Here is a 23,759-nt window from a genome sequence, read left to right as displayed (position 1 = left end):
CCAGGGCTTGGGCTGATGCCCTGCAAAGGCTTTGCTTGCGTACACACTCCTGGGGCTTGGATGCACCGTTAGCAGGGGTCCTGTCCTGCCTAAGAGCAAGCCTTGGAGCACACGGCCACCTGGAGACACTGTCCCTGTCCCACAGCTGGGCTTTTAGCACGTGGTCTATGCCACAGATCCACAAAACAGAGCTAAAAGTGCCTGCGAGCTAGCAATTTTTGTATGAATTTGGGAACCAGCTTGAGGTACACCTCTGTACAGTGGAAGTCTGCTATGTCACAAGGAAAACTCCGCATAAAATGAAATAAAAATAAAAGGCCTTAACCAAATCAACGCTTTTTGATACAAATACTATAGTTCAGGGTAGTGGGATAAAAGAGGGTTTTGGTAGCACTCCCACTGCCCACCCGGGGCAGAAACCTCTGCCTGCAGGCCCCGCAAGCAGCTCCCGAGGCTGCTCCGGGCGATGAAAGGAGCCCCTAAAACCCGCGCTGCCCTAAAGGGAGACAGGGCTGGAAACATCCCGGGACGCCTGGGCCCGCACTCACTTTTCCAGCAGGACGAGGGCTGTGGTGGGGTTCACGCGGAGGTACTTGCACGTGGGTTGCCCGTAGTCAGCCAGGTACGTCGACCAGTCCCACTGGATGAACAGATCCAGGAGCTGCAGCAGAGGCAGGGAAGAAAAACAAACGGATTTTAAAGAGCTGGCGAGGTAGCAGGTGGTTTAATGGGAGCCTGGCAAAGATCCTGGGCAGGTGGCGCGAACCAGAAAAGCCATGTCCTGCAGCAATTACCTCCTAGCCGTAATGCCTGCCGCACTATTGCTGTTTTGGGGAAGAAATGGAGGTACAAAGGATGTGCGTGAGGACTGAGACACCCCCAGGAGGTCGGTGGCAGAGCCAGGATAAGAGCCCAAGCACCCTGATGTGCTAGAGCAGGAGGGCACCTCTGTGCTTGAAGTCACCACGATTTTTTTTTTTGCCCCCAGACAACCAGGGGCTGCATTCAGACGGTGCCACGAGGACTTCTCATCCCGCCTGCTCCCTCTCCTAGCATTTTCCAAGTGCTCTGTACGTGTCCCCAGTGACTGCAGCTCCCCAGGGACACATCCAGGAGCTCAGTGGTTTATCCGAGGTGAACTCAGCCACCGAAGGAGACCCAGGTGGTTTCCAGACATTCATTAGAGGAACCGCTGCCGGTCCGGACTGCCGCGGGGCAGGCAGGAGGTCGAGGCAAGTCCTGTGGTAACCCTGCTCCAGCCCTCAAAATCCACACCTGAGGCCATCTGTCTCCACAAAGCAAACCTGCACGCACCGGGCACGGACACCCAGAGCCCCCCCGAGCTGGTTTGGGTGGGGAATGAGCCAAGAGCCCCCCGGGTGTCCCCCCGCGCCTGCCCCAGCCCTGCACCGCGATGCCCCGCACCACGCTCTCCTCCATGCCACCTCCCCTGTCGGCACTTCCAAGGGCAGCAAAGCCACGGGAGAGCTCCCACATCTATCCGAGAGGACTCGGGACTTGCTTCCCCACCCTGCCACCGCTTTTCCCCCCACGGGGGCACAGCGGAGGACGCCTTAGTGGCGCGGGCAGGCACCGCGCGCGTCCCAGCCGTATAAAACATGTTCATTAGGAGCTGCTGTGTTTCTTCCCCATCCTCAAGCCTTCCGCCCCGGAGAGCTGCTGTGACTGCTCTATTGCAGGACAGGCTGCCAAACACGGGGACATCTTCATCGCCCGTGGCTGGGCGTCCCGGCGCCCACCCCGAGGAGAAGGGGCCCCGCTATTCCGTCTGGCTGTGACCGTCCCCAGGCGAGGCGAGGGCCATAGAGGGCTCATTGTGCCCCCGTCTCCATGGTTTTCCTGGAGGCTCCAGCACTGTTTAACAACACAGCCCGCCCTGCAAAGACGGGGATTTGGCTCCTCGAAGACCTCGAGGTCCCAAACAAAAATGTGCAACAAGATTCTTTTTGACTATGTAGGTCAGAGCAAAGAAAACAAGCTGTCGGGAACAATCCCCCGCGCTGGCGGGGGGGACGGATTAGCCGGGACCTCAAGAGGGCTTTTCCAGCCCGTGGTCCCGCGCGGCTTTGTGCGGCAGGTCAGATCTGGGGCCCTTTGTGCCAACTACAAACCGGGGCTGAACATCATCGGCGGGAGTTTTTTTTTTTTTCCAAAGGGCACCTTAAAATCCCCAGCCCGGGATAGGATTTCACATGCGCCTTTCACACGGCGCAGCGGGGCCAGAGCTCTTCTATCGGGTTTGTCCGCTGCTCCGGGAAGGGCTGTACGGGCTCAATGCCTTCCCCCAGACCACCAGAGTCCTCTCGTTGGCAGTCTGAGGGGCTGAACGTGCCTTTAGCAAGCCACGGACAACAGAGTACAAGTTATTTCTGCAGAAAGTGCATGGCTGGACCGTCCAGGGACCAGGTAGCAGTTCATGGGGGTTAGAAATAAAGTCCCAGAAGAAAGGGACCAAAAAAAAAAAAAAGACAGAAAGAAAAAGGGAAAGATTAGAAGTGGGCTATGGGCAGATTTGAATAAAGCAGCCTGAGGAGCTGTTATAAACAGTACGGGGAGGCAGCGGGGGCAAGGCAGAGGCTTGGGGAGCTCTACAGGAGCAGAGGGAAGGGCTTGGGCAAACCTCTCGTGCACATCTCTGAAAGAGAGACAGAAATTCAGCACTGGGATAGCTTAAGGCAGAAATGAAATGAACAGGCATCTAGGACAGCTTGCTCCCCAGCTCAGGAGCCCGAGCTGAGGTTTGCTGATCCCACTGAGCCAGGTGACAAGTGGCCGGGATGGCGCACGGCACAGGGACGAGCCGTGCTGGAGCCGGGCTGGGCTTCATCTCCGCTTCAATTCCAGCCGCTGGGGCTGGGTTGAAGCAACGCAGCCACCATGCATGAGGCTGCACACTGCGGCGGGTGCCCTCTTCTCCTTGTGCCATGCCCGGGTGCTCGAGCGTACCGCCAGCGGGGTCAAGCCGAGCCACGTCACCCACACCGCTGGGACGTGCCAGCGCTGGGGGCACTGCGCTCGTGCTGGCATTGCCCCGACGGGGTGATGTGATAAGATGTTTTACCTTAATCTCATTTTTCACCCAGCTCAGTATCTCCAGGTGCACACACGGCTAAAAGAACGAAAAGAAAGCACAGAAACCCAGAAACCCACTAAATAAGCACTGTCCTAAACCCAAACCTACCCGGGCTGGACCTTCCCCGTGTGCCCGGAGAGCCACGCTCCCGCGAGCCGGCTGCTGACACTGACGGATAGCCTGAGGGTTTTACAGCCGATGGCCCGCATCGATCTTGCCGGCGAGGCAGGATCAGGGATGCTCGGGGCCGAGCTCAGCACCGCCGGCGCTTGCAGGGCTCTGCCGCAAGGCGGGCGGCAGAAGCGGGCTGGGGCTGGGGGAGAGAGGTCCTGCAGGAGGAAGCCTGCACGGCTCAGGGTGAGCTGTCTCGAAACGATTTATCTGTCACATAAACGCGGTTTTATTGGTTTTACTGTTTCAACTTTTCACCTCTGCTGCTAAATCCGAACGACACCAAAAAAAAAAAAAAAAAAAAGGGAAAAAGTGGCTGCACGGCGGCGCTGGGCAGCCCGGCCCCGCCGCGGGCTGCAGTGGCCTTCCAGGGGAGATTCCAAATAAAATATGCAAATACCATTAATTCTTCAAACCGGAGTCTGCTTTTCAAGGCTATAAATCAAACTCGACAGCACATACGCTGGGGGAAAGGAAAAGAAGAGGGGAAGAGAAAAAAGAGGAGCTTGTGCTGGCTGCGCTACGGGGAAGTGCGGTGAGCCCTGAGCGCTGCGGACGTGCTCGGGGCTGGCTGCACCCGTGCAGCTGCCCGGGGGCACGAGGAGAACATTTTCCACAAGAGGTGTCCGTGTTCAAGTACGTATTTCTAAAAGTGAAGAAATGGAGAGCGGCTCAGGTAGGGCTCCAAAAGAAAGGTAGTGGAAAAAAATCTGTTTTTATACACACGCGCAGACACACACATAAAACCACAAGCAACACAGCTGCACCGGGAACGCCCTCCCAGCGCCCCAGCACACACACTTTGTGCCTCCGAAACCAAGAGGAAACCAAGCCCAGGTGCTCACTCGCGTCCCCATCGCCACCAAGCAGGGTGGCAGGGACATGAAGGCACACTGAAAGGCAGCACTGCTGCCCCTGGGGACCCAAGGGAGGGCGTCCCCGGAAAGAAAGACCCGAGCTGGGAAGCAGCGCCCAGCCCTGCCACAAACTGCCCGTGGCGGGGGCAGAGAAGCACCTTCTGCTCACCTCCCGCAGTTCCCCCTCAAAAACTGCTTCCTTTTCACTTCCCTTCTAATGTCACCGGCCCGAGCTCTTCAAAGAAAGAGATATTTTTTTCAAAAGAAAGGGATGTTTTTCACGCCACGTACAGGGAAAGGATGCCTGCTCTGCTGTTGTGGGCTGGGGCACGGCGGGGGCTCTGCACGCTTCTCCCCCGGGTGCAGAGCGGAGCGGGGCAGCCTGCTCTGTCCGACGGGAGACGGCAGCGCTGAATCTGGATAAACTTCTTTCAGCCAAGCCAGAAATAATGTAATGAGAACCCAAACTGATTCAAAGCACAGTTTGGAAGCTTTGCCAGCGCCCCTGGGATGAGAATAAAGCAAGCACTGGCACTTCACGCTTGTGCCAGAGTCACCGTGGGCTCTGCAGGGACCTGGGAGGCAATGCCTGGTGGCCAGAGCGAACGGAGATGGCAGGAAGGGGAGATCCATGCCTTCCAAGGTGAAAAGCAAGGTGATAAAGACTTGTCCTATCTCCAGAGAGGTCGGGAGGACACTGCAGGGCTGACTCGAGATATGGGACCCTTCTGGCCCCAAGGATCTCTCCCCACCTCTTCCCCCTCCACAAGCCCAAGACCCAAAGGTCAGGTGTTATTCCAGGCCAGATGAAAATTCCTGAATTCCCTGGCTTCATACAACACCTGGCTCTTCTATTTTTTTTTCTTCTTAGGAACTGATGGTGCAGTACCCCCCTGAGCATCCACAAATGGGGATTTGCAGCCAAACTCTTCTGACCTGCAGGGAACTGCCACTTGAGATGCACCAAATGCTCCGGGTTCATGAAGAAACCTCCTGGAAGAGGAGAGCAATTGTCCCCTAAACAGCAAACACAGAGGGAAGAGCTTCCCAGGACAGAATCGCCTCGACACGGGACACGATGCTACATCCACTGCAGCACGAAGCAAAATGTCAGAATTAGAAGTAAAGAGCAACCGTCCAAGAGCAGAGCTGCTCCAAGCCACGGGGGCAGCCTGCAGGTCAGCCAGGAATGGAAACCAAATTGGCAGGCTAACGTTTTGTTTTCTTCAATCCCCGCTGAAGGGACGCGGTTGTGAAAGAGACATGCATTTGGGTTCTGTTACGGTCAGATGTGCTGTCGCAGCCTCTGCACTCATGGTCGTGTCTTCCCCTGTACCCCAGCCCCTTTGCTTTTCAGTATCCTAGCTCTGCAGGGCCGAATTCACGCGCAAACTATTTGTATCTATCAAACAACCACTGCCAGAGGAGATCTGGCACAAGAGTCTCGTGGCGAGGCAGTAACCAGATGGTGAAAGGAAAACCAACCCATCCTGAAGATGAACTCTTGCTTTATTTCAAGGTCTACAAATGCCAGCTTGATGCCCTTAATATAGTAAAAACACGGCATCCCAGAAACAAAAATCCGTCTCCCTCCTGTCCCCTGCTGTATTCACTCTCAGTGACAAGAGAGAGCATCGAGATGGTCTGAAGAGGACTCTCCTCTGCCATCAGAGCATCAGCAGCTCCACCACCAGTGCGATGGCGAGAAGGCTGGTAGGAAACCTCTGATAAAGCACCAAACCTCCCTACAAGAGCCCTGTTTTGGGAACTCTCACGTGCCTGCTGCTCATGCCCTTTTAATCCCTTTTTCCCCAAGCACCCGTCCGCTTTTCTCCATCAGGAATTGTGGCTTTCCATGGTGCTCAGGGCTCACAAGGTGCTCTGCAGAGCACCTCCTGCCAGGAAAAACCCAAAGCAAACGCCGGCAGCACGCGTGCACACACGCACCGGGGGATGAAAAGGGAAGGACGACTCGTGACCATTAGCTGGCACATCTCGCAACCTGTTTGAACAACCTGAAAGGCAATTATCCCGGATTTCTCACAGCGAACCGAGCTAAGGGAACCGGAGTTAACTTGCTGCATCTTCAGGCAGGAGCCAGCCGGGCGGCTGCAGGAGCCTGGGTCGAGGTGGTGCCAGCAACGGGTGCGTGAGATTTCCCTTGGCGTGGGTTTTTGCGGGGATTCAGATCAATGCCCAGGAAAGCAGCACGGAAGAGGTGGATCTGCTACACATAAAACACAAATTTACGTCTCCTGGATGCTGGGGGGCTGAGAAGAGCTAACAGAGAGAGATTAAGAGAACGTTTTAGGGGTTCCCAACTGGAGGCAGAAGTCCTGCCCTGAAACCTGCTGCCAGCCCATGCCCACAACCAACAGCTCTTGCTTTCCGGGGGGAGAAGGAGCGAGTATTTTCAGAACCCAGCTGAACTCAGCCCTACAAAGCTCTGTTAGCACGTTCCCTCCCGTCCCTTACAACCTCCAAGCCTGGTGCTCTTCCCCGGTACCGGCTGTGGGCAGCGAGCGGAACAAACCGCCTTTGACCTGACACCTACAAACCAGCCGTGTTTCAGTTTGCGAGAAATCACACCGTTCGCTTATAAATCTTCCAAGATCTTGTCTTTAAAAACCTCCTTTCAGTGGCTCACCACCACAGCTCCGTTGATAGAGGTGACCACGAGAGGCTCAGCGCAAGGCAGCCCCCAGGTCCCACCGTCACCACCCCTAAACCCACCCAAACGAAGGGTCGAGCCCCTTCCCGAGGGGCGAGCAAGCACCCAGGGGAGACTCCTGGGTGCAAAACCACGAGAAACTCCTGGATCCAGCCCAGTGCCAGCTCCAGTTTGCCCACGCCTAAGCTTGCCCATCCCCACCACCGGCCGAGCAGCCCCTACCGCCAGCCAGCGGGGAATTGTTACCGAGCACAAAAGCCCAACGAGTTTCCAACATCGGCAGCCACAGACAAGTACATTCAAAATAATTTATTTTGGTGAGGTTTCAATTACGCCTCGTGGGAAAGAAATACTGAAAGAGAAAGAAATACTCTAACCCATGGGGAGACGTGGGTTTGGACAATAGCTTCACTAAGAAGAAAAGGCACGAGGAATTGGAACATGATGTTTGCTCGTCAACTTGTGAAAGACACGGAGGGTAAAATCGTGGCCTAAATGAAAGCAGGAGGAGATTTCACTGGAAACTAAGATTTTCTCTAAGAATTGAGGGCACCTTGAGTGAGGGGATAGACAGCGCCCGCAGTAACCGAGCACTGGACTGGATGCAGAATCCAACACGGTGCTCAAGCCGAGGGATCGACGCACGTGGAGGGCAGGGAAAGTTAATCTTATTTTATGTGCTTATCAGGCCTGCCTGCAAGAAAGAGACAGACTCCTAGGAGTTAATTTAGATCGGGGGAGCAGTGTGTCCAGCCTGCTCGGACCTCTCGTAAGGGAAAACAACCCCATGCTGGTGTCCCCTCCAGGTCCTTCCTCCTCAGCTCTCAGGCTGAAGGGAAGAAAACCAATGCCATGCTCCTTGTCTCCCATCTTAACTGGGTTTATTTTGCAAGTCAAGGCAGCAATTTTATTTTTCCTTCTTCTGGTTTCTTGTACCTGTAAAAGTGAAGCAGTTCTTGGAAAAAAATATGAGAAGAATCCAGGAAGATTTATGGCAGAAGGGACAGTATGTAACAGGGAGGTTTGAGACTAACAAAGCCTTAATTTGTCCAGTCTGGATTATTTTTGGATTCGTATTATTGCCTGTTTATATGTTTGCATTTCTTACATCGGATTTCCAGGGGAAGGTCTCCAGAAAGCTCTCGGTGTGTGCAGAAAGATCTTCTGGTTTTCCATCTGCAAGTGTTCCCTGGTTATTAGGAGGAAAACCTCCAGCTTTCCACTGACTTCGAAGTAACGGTGCAATTGCACCGTTTGACTTTTCTGCTCTTTTAGAAGATATTTATTCCAAAAGGCTCGTTAAAAGCTTACAAACACACTGCAGCGTTACCCAAAAGGTGCCGCCTTTCTGGTATTAGCTCAGCTCTGCGCATATGGCAAAAAAAAAAAATCGAAAATAAAAAATAAAAATCCCTTTAGGGCTCAAAATGGTTTTGTCGGCCCGACCCCAAACCACATGAAGGAGCCACAAAACGCCGTTGGACTTCAAGAGAACTGATGCAAAGCAGCACAGGAGCGGAGGGTGGGGACGCGGCGGATTACCGTGTCACGGCACGGTGACAGTCTCGAAGGCTCCTGGAAAGTCCCTGCCGGCTTCGTTTCTGCTTCCACCAGCTCTGATGATGCACAATCGTGGCCTTAGTCACCAGCTGGAGTTTTGCCCGCAGGGAAAGCTGAACTGAATTCTAGGGAAATCCCGAGTTTCTCCAGCCATCGCAAAGCACCGTGCAATGCCAGTTTTAAAAATAACAACGCGCCAGGAATATTTGGTACAAAAACACTGGCATTTCAGCCTTTCACAACAAAATCAGTTGGTTCTAGTGATAACTGCCTAGATGGGGGATTTGATGAATGGCTAAGAAGAACACAAGGGAACTCTGCAACGCTGGATTTATTAGCCAATTTGCACTCAGAAAAATAATTATTTATGCTCATCAAATTCTTCCTGCAGGTTCACAACTTTGCATGGCGCTTTCCGCGCAGAGAAGATCAGAGGGTTTCTACCCTCCAGATCCTACAATCCGCGTAAGACAAAGAGACAATACTGGGCAGCGGCCAAAAGAAATGAAAGAGTCTGGGGAGCCCGCTCTCGAGGGACCGCTATTGAATAGCACTTTGCGTTCCCATTTAACAGCCACAAAGAGGGATTCATTACCGAAGCAGAGATGTCTCCTCCAGAAGCATCCCCGCGGTACCTCCTTGCCATTTTCAGAGCCCTTCGATGGATGGAGCTCGCCCGAACGGTCCCATATGGGTGCTTGGGGTCGGAGTCTGTGGCTACGGGGGCTGAATTTAGGGCACGAGGCTTGGAAAATGCTCAGCTCAACTTCTTGAGGTTGTTGTGCCACAGACAGCTGTCCTTAGAAGCGATGAGGGTAAAAAAAAGCATTTCTGAAGCTGTTACTGAATGGGGAAGAGGAGCTGGTTTTGGTACTGGTAAGAAAAACCCCATGCTCTGTGTTGAGATGACAGCACGGAGCACCGGTGTACCCTCGTGTACAGAAACACCTTCCCCGCCTCTACAGCCTGGGTGGGAAAGGAAGTGGATTGTGCCAAAGTGCAACGAAATAACAGAAAGTGAACACACACATATGCACGTGGTCAGAAAACAGGGAAAAAAAAATAAAAAATGCATCTTTCGGAGGGGTCTACCCCCCTCCCTGCCTCGTGCCTCGCATTTTTCCCGCAGCCTGGAGGAGCCAAGGCGCTCGCAGAGCTGCTGCTGGCGCTGGCGGAGCAGCACCTGCGGCTCCCAGCTGACAGCCCCGGCCCCTGGCTGCCTTTCCAGCCCGCTCCGGCACAGAGCGGGGCTGCATCAGCAAAAAGGAGGTGAAGGTTGGAAACGAGGATTTACAAGGAAACCCAGCTCGGGGAAGCTCAGCCTCGTGCATTTCTCGGACTTGCCCTGCCTGACCCGCGGTGCAAAACGGGCTGCTCTGAGGAAAGCCTTAAGAAATAACGTGGAAAATGCTCTCTTGATAGTTCGGCCGTGGGTCAGGACACGCAGAAACCCCTGAACGCACAGAAGCTGGTGGAGAGGGCAAAAAGCAGCAGTCCTCCAAAACAGCCCGTGTACGAACCACCTCCGTCATCAACTCTACAATCTCCGAGGGGAAAAAAGTCCTGCAGAGTCATTTTTCTTGGGGCAAGCATCCCAGATCACCGTACAGAGCAGCCGCGAGCAGCCCCAAGGCGCTGGGCCAGGAGCAGGTCCCGCTCCCCGTCCGCTGAGGGCTCAGCACCAAAGCCAGGCGCAGATGTGCAGCATCACGGCGTCTGCCCAGAAGACAACCAAGACATTTTTTTTTTAGGTCGGTGCAGCCCCTGCAGCCAGGACGGGATGCCCAGACACCCCAGTAAGGGGCACGGGGGGTCCTTCCCCACAGGGACCGTCCCACACGGGGCACGGGGACAGCAGCTGGGAGCAGGGCCAGGCAAGGCAGCGATGTCCTGCTGAGCACGGCCGTCAGGGTCCTTCCTTTCCCCGCTATGAGAACGTGGTGACACGCGAACGGCCCCGCTGCCCCCGTCCCTGAAGGCACCGAGATCTCTTTCCCTCGGCCCCGCAGCCGGGGGCTGGCACTCGCCGGGTACTGCAGCTCGCCACAGTCATCCTTCCTGTTGCTCAGCTGATGCCAAGTCCCTCGCAAGTTGCATTTTTCTTTTGTTTACACGTTAAAAAGGGGAAAGGGGAAGAAAAAAAAAAAAAACAAAACGAAAAAAAAACCAGGCGACCTCTCGCTAACCCCAGGCGGTCTGTGCGAAGCCGCCGCTGCCTTCACCTCCGAGTGAACTTTCAGATTATCTCAGACGAGATTCACCTTGCGCTGAACTTGTACCCCGCGCTGCAGCACGCGGTCACGTACCCTTGATTAAACGTTACGGCGCAACGTGGCTATAAATTCAGCGAGCGCTATCGCCGCGCTTCCTCCCCTCGGCCTCGCGCAGGGGCGGGGGGAGAGGGAGGGAGACGGAAAGGCCGTGGGGCTGGGAGCCGGCCTCACGCGTGGCGGCACACCTAGGGCAGGACACGGGGAGGGAAAAGAGGGAGAAAAGAGCAGCCCCCCCCCCCCCCCAGCCGCCGCCTCCCCCGGCACGTGCGATGAGCTGTGCGCAGCCTCTGCAAGCCGGAGCGAGCGGCTCCTGCCTGGAAGCGAGTGTTCGGAGAGGCTCGGTGAGGAACGTCCTCAATCGGAGAGCTCATTGCATAAACACGACTAACGAAAGCCGCACGAGCAGGCCCTGGGGTGCTCACAACACCCAGGAAAGGGTAAAAAGCAGAGAGGGCCGAGCCTGGCGGCGGGCACGCGAGCGGGCAGCGCGGGAGGAAGGCTCCCTCGGGGCCACGGCCTCCTAAACTCTGGCTGCCCCCTTCGCCATTTATTTTAAGCGCACGCCGTGGCGGGAGGCAGGGGCAGCCCCGATGCGTCCCACGGCTGACACAGAGCACGAGGCACAGCACCGCGGCTCAGCACCCACGCTGTCAGCGGAGATTCATGCGGCCGAGGTCGGGAGGAGAGCGTCTGGGCAGCGAAACGGAGCCACCCGGAGCCGCCGCTCAAGTTCAAGTGCTTGAAATACCTTCTTTTTTCTTGTTTCTTTTTTTTTAAACATTCGCACAAAACTAAACTAATATAGCCTCTGCTTTTCATGAAAACTTCCTCCTTATCCTCGGCGTTTCTGTTTAGCAGAAAGGACAGGATCCATTGTTCCCGGCGAGCCTTGCCCTGGGGTCCAATTTGAGTGCATTCTCATTTTTCCCCTATGTAACTGATGCTTATTTCTTTAAGCCCTACTGTAAACAGAAAACACACTGCGGTGCCCTTGCCTGGCTTTGCAGGAGGCAGGCTCAGACCTGGGCCCTTTTTTTTTTTTTTTTTTTTTTCTTTTTGGAAACAAAAAGCTTGGGCTTTCTTGCTTCCCAGACCCAACACCTGCGGGAAGCACGGGGGTAAGGACGTGGCCGTGGGCGCTGCGGTACCCGCACATGGCCCAGGCTGGTGGTGGGGCTGCTGCTGTGCCAGCCTGATGGCCTTATTCTGCTTGTGAGGTTGGAAATGAACATTCAGAGCTCCTCTTTGAACTTATCCCACCGTGCAGTGAATCCTTCCAGCCTACACACCCTGCTGAACAAGGTCCGAAACAGGCGAGCTGCGGCTTTACCATCCCCTCCAGAACCCCATCCTGATAGAACAAACAGCCCCAATAAGACCTCTGCAGAAGGAAACACACCCCGGCTGGTCCGAGGAATGCAGGAGGAGAAGGGGACTTGGGAGGGACCCATGGTGGGAGCACCGCGGGCAGTTCTGTGCTTCTCATCATTTCCTTGTCGTGGCGTTGCTCCTCTCCTGGTGAAACGGCCCCGCTACAGCTGGCAGCAAAGGTGGGGGCGCGAGCTGCTCATACTGCAGTGCCAAGGAAACATTTTCACCAAAAAATAATGTCCCTTTCTCCCAGTTTGCTGCCCTCACACCTCCTCTCTGCCCTGGTTCCTGCACCAACGTGCCAGGAGAAGACCTACCCCAACACAGCTTGGGGGAGCCTGCCCAAAGCGAAGGGGCAGATCGATCCAGATGGACCAACTCAGCGCCAAACCAGAAGGAACTGGTGACACTGGGGTCTCTGCCCGGGGGACAGAGGAGCTGGGTTGGGTGCTGCACCGAGGGGCTTGGGTGCTGCCAGCTCCCTCTGCCCCACCTGGAGGGTTTGCTCAGGTTTAAGTAGCGCTTTCCAAAACGCACCGGCTGCCAGGGACGTCCCCACACGGGCGCGAGCATTCCCCTGTTTAGTGGCGTCACCTGCAAAACTAATTTGGCCCACAGAAAGACCTGGCAATTTGGGTGGCTTATTAGAACTATTTTTATAAGGCTGCGGGATATATATTTCCAGAGTCTGAAATACTGTTTGGAAAACAGCGAGAGCCATTTAGAGCCATTTAGAGTATTCTACAGAGAGACAGACACACAAGCAAATGGATATTTAAAACAGCTGTGAAGACAAGACTGGTAGGAAACATTTGGCTAAAAGCAAACACAGAAATAAAATAACTTTGCAGAAGGTTCGAAATCAGTGAGTTTGGTAACGCCCTACTTAAGTGAAAAATTGTACTTCTTCAGCTTCTAGAGACTAATAAATTACCACAAAAAATGAAACCCTGATTAAAATCCATTATTACACCTTTTATTTCCATCTACGCTGTAACAGAGTGTCTTTTTCAACTGAACGGACGCCACCCTTTGGATGCCTCTTCCACTCCTCTCAGCATCTCCAGGACAAAGCAGATTTTAAACCCCAAGGCCACGAAATTGCTGGGCACCACCTGGCAGCGATGGGTGAGTCGATGCTTTTTGGGCAGCTGCATGCCCTGGAACCCCATCCACCAGCCCCCTTCCCCCAGAAAAGTGTTTCCAGAAAGGGTGTAAAGAGAAGGACTTGAAATTCAAACCTAGCAAAGGCCTGTCCTACAATACGGCCAGCTATGTCTTGCCCCTTTTCTGCAGAAAACATCTTCTTTGGAGAAAATCGTGAGCTTTTCGTCCCGATCCTGCATCTGCTCGCTTTGCTCTGCAGCGGGGCAGCGCGGGGCTCCGCCGGGCACGGGCGGCAGCAGCAGGATTTATGGCTATTTGTTGCAGATAAAACAAAACCTCAGGAGGAATCTGAAAACAAAGCAAAGGCCTTTCCTTGCACGGTGTCACACTAACCTCTGGATGGCCTTGCGCTTATTGTCAAAGCCCTGGAAAGGTGTAAACAAAGCCAGATTTCAGATGCCAAGAGCTGGGATAGGCTGACCAGGGGAGAAAGGAGACAATCTGCTTGCTGCTGCCGCGAAATCACCTTGACATATAAGGTCCAAATGCAGGGAAGTGATATTTTATGGTCTGCACACAGTGTTATCAACGCATTATAAAGCAATCTGCGGGGAAAGGAGGTGAATGCTGGGCACGGCGCCCTGCCCGCACCGGGACAGCCCGGAGGGAGCAGGTCTGTAGGGAACAGCTTAAAGCTGCCCCCAGCTCAGGGCACGGGAAGCTGAGCCCAAAGCTGCTGAGCACAAAGTGCAGCAGAGACAAAGCATGAAAAGGGGGGAGATGTGAAGGGGGGGCAATTTGTATCACCCAGGACTGCAGCTCCCTTTGGGGCTTGGCATGCTCTCTAAGCCTGCAGGTTCCCAGCAAGGCTGCAAAGGGAGGGTTTGGGGCAGTAGCTGCTCCAAATGGCTGAGATGCATCCAGAAAGGTGCTGTCCTTCTGCTCCGCTCAGGACTGCTGAGGCCACACCTGGAGCCCTGTGCCCAGTTCTGGGCTCCTCAGTGCCAGGGACACCTGGACGTAGTGAAAAGAGCCCAACATTGGGCCCCCGAGCAGGGCCTGGGGCACCTCTGCTGCGAGGAGAGGCCGAGAGAGCCGGGGCTGCTCGGCCTGGGGACGAGGAGGGCAGGGGGATCCCGTCCGTGTCCGCCAGGCCCCGCAGGGAGGCGCGGAGAGGCCGGAGCCAGGCTCTGCTCAGCGGTGCCCAGGGCCAGGCCCAGAGGCCGCGGGCCCAGCGCGGAGCCCCAGCGGCTCCCCCTGCCCCTCAGGCAGCACTGCTGGGCCGGGCGGGTGCCGGAGCCCTGGCACAGGCTGCCCAGAGCTTGGGGGGCTCCTCCTGGGGGAGCTTCAGCAGCCGCCGGGACGTGGGGCTGGGGGGGGACACGGGGGCCCTGCCTGCCTCAGCCATGCCGGGGCTGGTCTGGGATCCCGTCCTACTTCAGGACAAGTCCCACAGCAAGTTCCCCAAATCTGCCTCTCCCTGCCACCCCACAGCAGCTAATCCTGACGGTCAACTGACTCTTCAATAAAGAAAAGAAGCTTTCTATTGCAGAACTTTGGGGGAATTTAAAATTCACCGGGACAAACCTGCTCCAGGCACTTCAGAGTAGGTATTTCCAGAGAGACAGAGTGATAGAGACAGAAAGGCAGAGCGATTTCCTACAGAAGTCCCTTTGGAGGAGGGGGGGTTGGCCAGAGCAGAGGAATGATCCTGCACCGAACCTGCTTCTCGTTGGGGAATTGCTGCTCAGGTTTCGGCACCAAACCTTCGCTCTGAAGTCTGAAGGCTCCATTAACTCTCACCTACTCCAGTGTGGCCAGAGGCAGCGACAACCTTCCAAAAGCTGCAAGACCCTCACGAATTTGGCCAGCTCACACAGCTTCACTAGCGTCAAACCCAAACCAAGCACGGCTTCAAATCCAGAACCGCAGCTCCACTCCAAAGCTGGGCATCCCCTTTCTGAGCAGCTTCTGCTGCAGACAGAAGGCACTCGGCCGTGTGTGGGCATTGTACAACACCGCGCCGCTCGATTTCCTTCTATTCAAAGCTTTTCTTTTTCTCAAGGTTTCTTAGACGTCAGGGTTTACACATAGGTAGGCGCATTTCCTTCGCTGTTTTGCTGCCTCATTCACTTATTTCCGCACCGTTATCCTGCACATGTGCACGGCCAGACAGCCGGGGAGCACGGAGCTGGGCCAAGCCGTCTGCTCGCCGTTTCCTGTGGTTGGATGGCAGTATTTGAGGAAGGCTAGAATGACATGGATTTGTCTTTATTTACACCGAGCTGTTTACTTTCTTCTTTCTTTTTATTTTATTATTGTTTGATAGGAACATAAAGCAGAACCCCAGCAGATCAATGCCAGACACTCGGAACCGAAGGGCTTCTTGCAAATTTCCTTTTCGTTGTTGTAAAACTTGTGTGGGGTTATGAACTCCTTAAACAAACAGCTGAGGTCATTGTTAGCTACAAAAAAAAAATAATTTAAATAAATAAGAAAGCAAGACTAACGTTACAGCCACGGTGGAGGCTGTGAGGAAAAAAAGGGAACCAAGGTGGTGCATGGCAAAAGCCAGGGCAAAAGCGTCCCTGCTGTAAAAGATAACGAATCCTGGATTGTGCAAACAGGGGGCACACACGCATGCATGAACTTTCCATTGGGCAAATTTCTCTTTTTTTTTTTTTTACAAGAAATGTGGTCTTGCAATGGCCATATTCTGCACTGGTGCGATGAAGGGATGTGACTTCCCCGAAGTCCAGGGAAGTTTTAATCCTGAAGCAAACCGTTGCCTTTCCTGCTGATGTATCATTTTCCCCTTCTGCTCCTCAATGACGACACTGCGTCACCTCCATCGAGCACAGCACCATTAGCAGTAACTAGCACCAGCTCTCTGCTGGCCTAACCCCTTCTCTATGACATTAAAATGATGAAACCTGGACGTATTTTGAGATTGTCCCCATCTCAACTGCCCTTCTGAGGGCTGCTCCCCTGCACAAATCCCAAAACCAAGCCCCACTGAAGCTTCAGTTTGGATACATACAAACACCTACTACTTCCATCCAGAAGTATTTTTACAAATATTAAGGCCCATGATGGTGTGAGAGGAGCCATTTACAGAGAGGGAACCCCACGGAGCAGGCAGAGGTGTGACGGAGCTGGGAGCTGTCCTGGACCAGCCCTGGCCAAGAGCAGTCCTGGGGCTCGGTTTGCCAGCTCAGCCCTGCAGTCATCCTCCCTTCCATCCAACCCCACAGCTGCTGATGGCTTGACAAAGAGGATGGAAAACATTTTTTCAGTGAATCATTGTAGCGGAGCTGACCAGGCAATTCTCAACAGGCCTGGAAAGCAAAACGAAACAAGAAACTCAGCTCCACACCTAGCAGGGTAATCAAAGCTTTTCCACGCCGAGAAAAAGGCGAGAACAAATGTTAACTTTGCTCTGCCACACGCATCCTGGAGACGAGGAACTCTCGGTGGCACTACGGCTGTCCTTCCAGGCCCTTGACACTGTAACACATGGTGAGAGCAACTGCAGCCCTTCCACAACTGGTTCTTGAGATAGCTTGTCCTCCACCTGCTTGTACACAAAAAACATCAGCAAGGCAGCACCCCATGTCACTTATCACAGTCCCACAATTGCTTACTTCAGGGATTTAAGACTCTTTTTTCCAAATATCAACATCAAAAAGTGGCTTCCTCGATGCAAGCCGTGTAAGAGCCACACATTATCCCCAGGACACATCCGAACCTCTGGGCGGAGGGACGGCGGCAATGCAGCAAACACCCGCACAACGCATCCTGCTTCCAGGTTCATTGCTTTGCAAGCAAAGGCTTGTGTCCAGAGATGGGAGAATTTATGAGACTTTGTAAGATCGCTTCGAGTCCTGAAAGAAAGAAATTCTGCTGCTGGGTACGTCTGAAGAGAAGGTCTGGTCGGCGTGAGGATGACTTCACCAGGTTTGGGTGCTGCCCTCCGCAGATTAGGACAGCGGCCTCAGCCACCGAACTACTGCAGGAGATGGCTGGTGCCCCCCAAACTCCCACCTGCAACTGGGACGGCAGAAGGCTGCCCGCAGCTAAAGCCCTGAGTGTTAATAAGAAAAGGAGTTTGGGAAAGGAAGTGGAAGGAATGCAGGCACCATTATTATGGAAGGAAATAAATCACCAGCAGGGCATTCATCAAAAGCAGAGGATGACTGAGTGACCCTATCAAAGGCAATATATGAATATCAATAAATTTAGACAAAGGGAAGGAATGGGATCTAAGCACGTTGCAGCAGAAAACAGAGAGGCCTCTTATTCAACTAGAAAATTTACAGTTAGAAGGAAGAGTCGGCCTGGCTGTCTCTACACCCAACCTATTCCCATCTCTTGCTCCACGCGGGATAGAATTACTCGCACATCCCCAGAGGCAACTGCATGCAGGGTTTCATTTCAAATTGCCAGCGATACTACAATTTCCACTCAGCAGGATTGCTCTCACCCTTTGGTGAACTTCGTATTTTTGGAGAACCGGCCCAGAGTCTGCAGTTGCCGGCTCCCAGGAGGCTTGCTGTAAATCATACATGAAGAGCAGGATCCATCTCTCACAATTCCTCCTCACCTACCGGAGCTGCAGTCTGCCCAGCCCCAGGAGAAGGCGAGATGTTCGGCGCTTCTCGCACCTTTGAAACTTCAAACCTCCACCACGAAATTCCTGTTTATATTCTGCTGCTCATCTCTTTGCTGCTAACAAGCGTCTCTCTGAGCTTCATTTGTCATTCCTGCCTTAACGCTTTCTCCCACATTTCTTCCTCTTGCTTTGAGATTTCCCACCCTGAGCACGGGCTACGGCTGACGCTCCTTCCTTTTTCGGGAGGGCTCATTTGCCGAAAGGCCCAGAAGCATGAATAAGTCAGACTGTGAACTCAAAAATAAAGAAAAATTAAAAATAAATAAAAGCCAAGCAAGCTCGTGGCATGCGTTGAACCTGCCTTGTGCTCTAATACAAATTTTTCACGACTTCTCATCACTTATTCAGACTGCGAAGTCGGGGGGTCCGTGACCTGCGCGCCCCACCGACGGCTGAGCAGTGCCTCTGCCACCGACCCTGCGCAGCCCCCAGCAAGGCCTCCAGGAAACTCAACCAAGCAAGCACTTTATGAAAACACTCCAAAAAAATACAATTGCTCTGAAAAAAAAATAAAAAATCATTGTAGATTGAGAAGGAAGAAAGATTCAGAAAGATACTGCAGCTGAGATGGGAATCATATGGGTTATTCATCATCTGCGTGCTTGCAGGCTTCATCTAATGCCTAAAGCAGAAGTAAAAAGATGCTAGGATGTGCAAGAGGGAAAACAATGCTGCCTTTTAGCAGCGCGGAGAACCTCAGGCATTTGATATTCTCCTCCTCTTGTCCTGCATACGTGTGCAGTGTTAAATACGGCACAGCTTATCGCCGCCTTTTTAACGTCCCCTGGGAGCCAATGCACGGAGTGGCTCAGACAGAAGCTCTCTAGGCTGTGTCTGCCTGAGGGGTTTAGCCCTAAAGCATGTAAATTCATCGTGCAGGGCGTTTTATCAGTGCCAAAGGCGCTTCCGTAACTCTACGGCAAGTTTCTTGCTCACCTGAAGCGACCTCGTGGTGACGGCGCAGCACGGCTGGAGCTGCAGCATCCCCGCGCGCAGGGCCTGGAGGTGCTGGCACTCTGCACAGAGCACCAACGGGGGGAAAAATCCCTCTTCTGCAGGCTTTGACGAGGCGCCTGCAATCCCATTGCAAGGCGCAGATGGGAACCCACAGGGACTTGTGCTTGGAAACCTCTGGTATCAGCCACCGCTGGTGGCGTGGTGGCTGCCAGCACTGCTGACACGGTGCCCAAACACTAAAACCCCGCGTGCCATCCTGCCCTCCACCAGCACGTACAGCTCAGAACAACCTGATTCAAGAGGCCAAGTGAATTATTAAGACAAAAAAAAAAAAGAGAATTTAAATTAATTATGGTACAAGCTGCCACGGCTGCCCAAGCAGAGCCGAGCCACGGTGCTGTCTGCTCTCTGAATTATTCAGCCCGAGTTCGTAACCGGCAATTGATAAACTGCAGCTCAAGGTGATGGCACTCGGCACGTCTCTGCCTCCAGGCTGTCAGCGCTGCCGTGGCGAACACACGGCTGTGATGGAGCTGCCAAGGGTACGAAGGATCCGTGGGAAATGTTGCAGTACGGTCATTATCACACCTAGCGCGATGCTACTGGGGGGCGAGCTAAGCCCTAAAACACACCGGGAAGTACGGACGAGCACACAAAGCCCAGAAATAAACAGCCTGCAGTTTCCAAGATGTTGAAAATCAGCAATTCCTTTTTTTTTAAAAAAATAATTGGGCCGAGTGGGACTTAAAGGTCGGGTCATTCTCACTGTCAGCCAGTGGCTCACCCATCGCCCTGGCCAAGCGTTTCAGTCAGCACCAAATTAAGCAAACGTGGCATCCGCTAAGTTTGCGTCTTGTGAACAATTGGTTTGGATACAAGGATGAACCAGCCTGGTTTGAACCTTGTCCCACCCGTACAGCCCTCCTCCCGGTGGGTTCTCCGCGTGTAACCAAGCACAAGCTCTGGGTACAGCCCCGCTCCGGGGGTGACGCTTGCTGGGCTTCCCCTCTCATCCATCCTGCTGGCGATTTCAACAAAGCTCCTCGTAATTTAATAACGATCCGCCCTCGGTGAAATCTCAATGCGCTCTTTCAGCGTGTTCAGCAAGTGTTGGGAGGAGGAGAGGGGAGGGCGAAAGGCCCAGACAAAACTGGCAGGCGACACGATTGCCTGGGTCTTGTTTTCCTTCGGAAAGGATTACATTATATATAGGATTATATTGTATGCTGGATTATATCTTATATTACATATAATAAATATCGCAGGCGAATTTTATGAGCATCCCTCTTGCATAGGGGCATCACAAAAGGCGAAAATAAAAGGTTTAGGAGATGGAGAGACAGTGTGTGAAGCTGTAACTGCAGGGAGCAAGCAAGAAGTGAAGAGCACAGAAGGTTTTCAGGTCAGGATTTTAGCAAAAAAAATGTGACAAGGGAGGGTTACAGAGCATGTGCCAGGAGACAGCAGCCGCAGAGTGGGTGAACACCACATGTAATGGGAGACGAACCACATGCAGTTCCCCGGGGGTTAAGGAAGCAGCAAGGAGTTCATTAAGAGCACCGGGAAGGATGCTGCTGCACCGGGACCTGTTGCCACAGCCACAGACATGGACTGCAGCCACTGAAGGGATCCAACGGAGACAGATTTATTGCGATAATTAATATTAATTAAGATCTAGGATCAGAAATGGGATTAATCTTTTTTTTTTTTTTTTTTAAACTTGGAACAAGCAGCAGGAAAAAAAAAAAAAGAAAGAAAATTCCCTCATTCATTTCAAATCTATGCACAAAAGTCATTTAACTCTGGGAAACTGAGCGAGCCCGGAGTTATGAGTATAATTTAAGGCCGATAAGGATCTGACCCATCCTTTGTGGTTTATGGAGTCTGAAAGGAGGTAGTCTTCCTCCGCCCGCGCTCGGCGGAGCGGCCTGCTGGAGGCAGGGCAGAGGGGAGGCTCGGCGGCTCCCATTACTCCCCCCCAAGGCCCCGCTGCAGAGTTTACAATTTAATTTTCTGCATTTGTAATCTGTAGCCCTTGTGTATATAGCATCTAATGAAAACGGCCTTTTTTAAATTAACATGGTATTTGGGGGGGGGGTGGGAAGAAAAAAACCAACATGTGTTTCTATTTCATTATCAGACTACATTTATAAAAAGAAAAAAGAAATACTCGAGCGGAGGGTGATCGGATTTAGCTGGCAGGGCGACAGGACGGTCAGAAGGCAGAGATATGCCCGTGGAAATGCCTGTGTAGCATCAAAAGGCCTTCGGGCTCACTTCTGCTCTCGAGAAAGCCCACGGAACCCCTCTGTTAGCCAGGGCTCGGTGCGGGGTGGTGTCGGGGGCACCGGGCTCCTGGCAGCCTCTTGCCCCCACGCCTCCCCTCCTGCCGACAGCCCAGGAGGGGCAACTCCTCGCCACGAGCCCCGCTGCTGCTCTTTGCTAGCCTCCTGCCCTGAAGGATGGCTGTAACGCGGCTCGTATGGTTGTTTCTTAATTCGATATACTCCACGTTTTGAAGCAGAAGGGTCAATGACAAATAGAAGCTGGCAGGTGGGGACCTCGGAGCTGTGAACACGCAGAGCCCCAGCACACGTGGGGCTGGACGGGGGGCTCTGGCCTCCATCCCGTCCCAGCCCGGCTCGAGGCAGGGCAGCTGCTCAGGACGCCGTCCAGTTGGGTTTTGGGTGACTCCGGAGACGGAGACTCCGCGGCTCCTCGGGGCAATCGCACCGCGTGGTTACTCAGAGCAGATGGCCAGGGAAAGGAGACAAGACCGTACAAGAGAACAGCTCAGCTCTGTGAGGCACCAGAGAATCCGAGCAAGGGTGAGCCGGAGACACCTGACTTGGTAGCGATGCCGCGCGCAGAAGGGCGGCGTTTCCCCGGCTCCAGCCATTTATCGGGTGTGGGAAAGATGCTCGGGAAATCAACCGTGCATCTTCCAGAGGGCATCAAAACAACCTCTTCTCCAAGAAAGCTCCCACTGCCTTTATGAACCCACTACCCCCTACTTCCTTTTTTTTTTTCTTTTTTGCATATGCACATTTAATTCTTTCTTACAGATTTCTCCTTTCTTTTGCTACAACTATGTCCCTATGTCCTCTGGCCCAGATCCTTCTTGCAGACACCTTTTTCCTTTCCCTTTCCCTTTCCCTTTCCCTTTCCCTTTCCCTTTCCCTTCCCTTCCCTTCCCTTCCCTTCCCTTCCCTTCCCTTCCCTTCCCTTCCCTTCCCTTCCCCTTTCTCCTTTCTCCTTTCTCCCTTCCTTTCTCCTTTCCTTTCCTTTCTCCTTTCCTTTCTCCTTTCCTTCCCCTTCCTTTCTCCTCTCCTTTCTCCTCTCCTTTCCTCTCCTCCCCAGCACACCCTGTGCAGGCAATACTTCATTTCCACAGGGCCCTCAACAGAGGGAAATCCTCGGGGCTTTTCCTCACCCCTATTGCTTCACTTCTTAGCACAGCACCTTCCAGAGGGAGGAAGCTATCCCGTTTTCCTTATTAATCAGAAATCTCTGGCACTGACCACAAGAAAAGCTTCCAAGAACATTGAACTTTTTGGTTCAATGCATTTCATCATAATAGAGCTACCAGCATGCAGAGTTGATTTAGTTTTGCAATTTTCTGTGGAAATACCTTCCAAGCACTCTCCTCGGCCTGCAGAAACACTTTGCTGCACTCAGAGCAGTGGCAGGAATGCCCCCAGAAAAGCATCTGCATTTTTGGTAGATACCAAATTCCTCAAAAGCATTGGTTAAGCCACGGTCGGGACCTTTATAGAGCTTGAAACATTTGGAGTTAGGGGGAAAAATGGTATTTCCATCCAAATCTTGAACAACTATTGTTAAAAGCAGTCTTCTGGAACAAAAAACTCAACAAATGCTGCGTTCTTCATTAGGCACGGCTCTCTTCCCCTTCTAGCAAAGGCCGCGGAGCAGCGGTGGAGCAGCACCACGGATGCTGGCGGCCGACTTCACGTTGTTGGGAACACAGAGCAGCAGCAGCACCATCCCTCCACCAACGCCTGGAAAGCACCGACCATGACCTAAGATGTTTTCCCAGCCGAGCGGGTTACGAGCTGTTCCTCCAAGCACACTCATCGGTGCTGGAAGTTCACCTGGTGTTTACAGCGCTTGTTACGGCGGGGCCGATCCGGGAATCGTTTGTCACACTTGCATTTCTTTAGGAGGGTTTGGGTATGGACAAATCCAGCTCTTCTGGTCTCCTCTCTTTATGAACAGAGGGCTTTTCAGCGCATTTCACCCCATTTTCTCCAGAAAAAGAGCGCCCAAGCATGTCAAATAATGAGGCTTCCATTTTCCCAGGGGGATTACTTCACCTCTTAGTAACATCTAGGCACTCCAACTTGCACCACCGTCTCTTCCCTGCCTCCTTGGGGACCGTAACTAAATTCTGTAACTAAATTCTAAATTTTCCTCAGGCGATTCAACACCTTTCCAACACTGGAGAGAAGCAAACTGGTGCAAATGGGCCCTCCACCACCAACCAACACCAACACAAACGCCCCACAGGTGAGGACAGAAACAAGAGCTGAGTTGGAAGGGGTAAGTGTGTAGCCGCTGAGTTTGCACCATGATCGAGACATTGGCCACGTCCAGCAGAGGCTGTGTGCAGCACTCCGTGAGGTTCACCTGTACGCAGCTACAGCCACCCTACACCCATCCAAAATGCTAAAGCTTTATGTAGAACGGAGTTAAGGTGCAGAATTAGCATCCACGTGAAGACGCACAACTGAGACACAGAGACAAAAAGACATTCCGGCTAACTATTTGACACATTCCCCAATGTGTGGGGCCTGAAGCCATCCTTAAACTTCCTAAAATTAAATATATATATATCACTTCATTACTCTCGAGGCTCTCAAGGTGAATACCTTGGGAGATGAGGTCCCCTCGCAGCAGGCTGCACGGGAAGGGCTGCAGGCTGAGAGAGGTCTGTGCCCTGAGCTCCCTTGATTTTATCAGGGTTCACTCAGACGAGCACGACTTCGGATTGCCTTTGGTACCTAAT

At 53.2% G+C, this 23,759-nt stretch overlaps 1 protein-coding gene across 3 annotated transcripts in view; it reads right to left on the bottom strand.

Annotated features, from left to right (window-relative positions):
- Positions 1 to 23,759, bottom strand: part of EXOC6B (exocyst complex component 6B) — a 292,507-nt gene that overhangs the window by 9,835 nt on the left and 258,913 nt on the right. For all 3 annotated transcript variants that reach the window (XM_083834126.1, XM_083834124.1, XM_083834125.1), the window contains one exon: positions 549 to 661. In XM_083834126.1, coding sequence (XP_083690252.1) covers positions 549 to 661 — 113 coding nt within the window. The remainder of the gene's footprint in view (positions 1 to 548; positions 662 to 23,759) is intronic.

Source organism: Anser anser (assembly GCF_964211835.1).
Source record: "Anser anser genome assembly, chromosome: 4".
Taxonomy (NCBI): Eukaryota; Metazoa; Chordata; class Aves; order Anseriformes; family Anatidae; genus Anser; species Anser anser.
The sequence above is the reverse complement of the archived record's forward strand: the minus strand, read 5'-3'. Positions and strand labels throughout refer to the sequence as shown.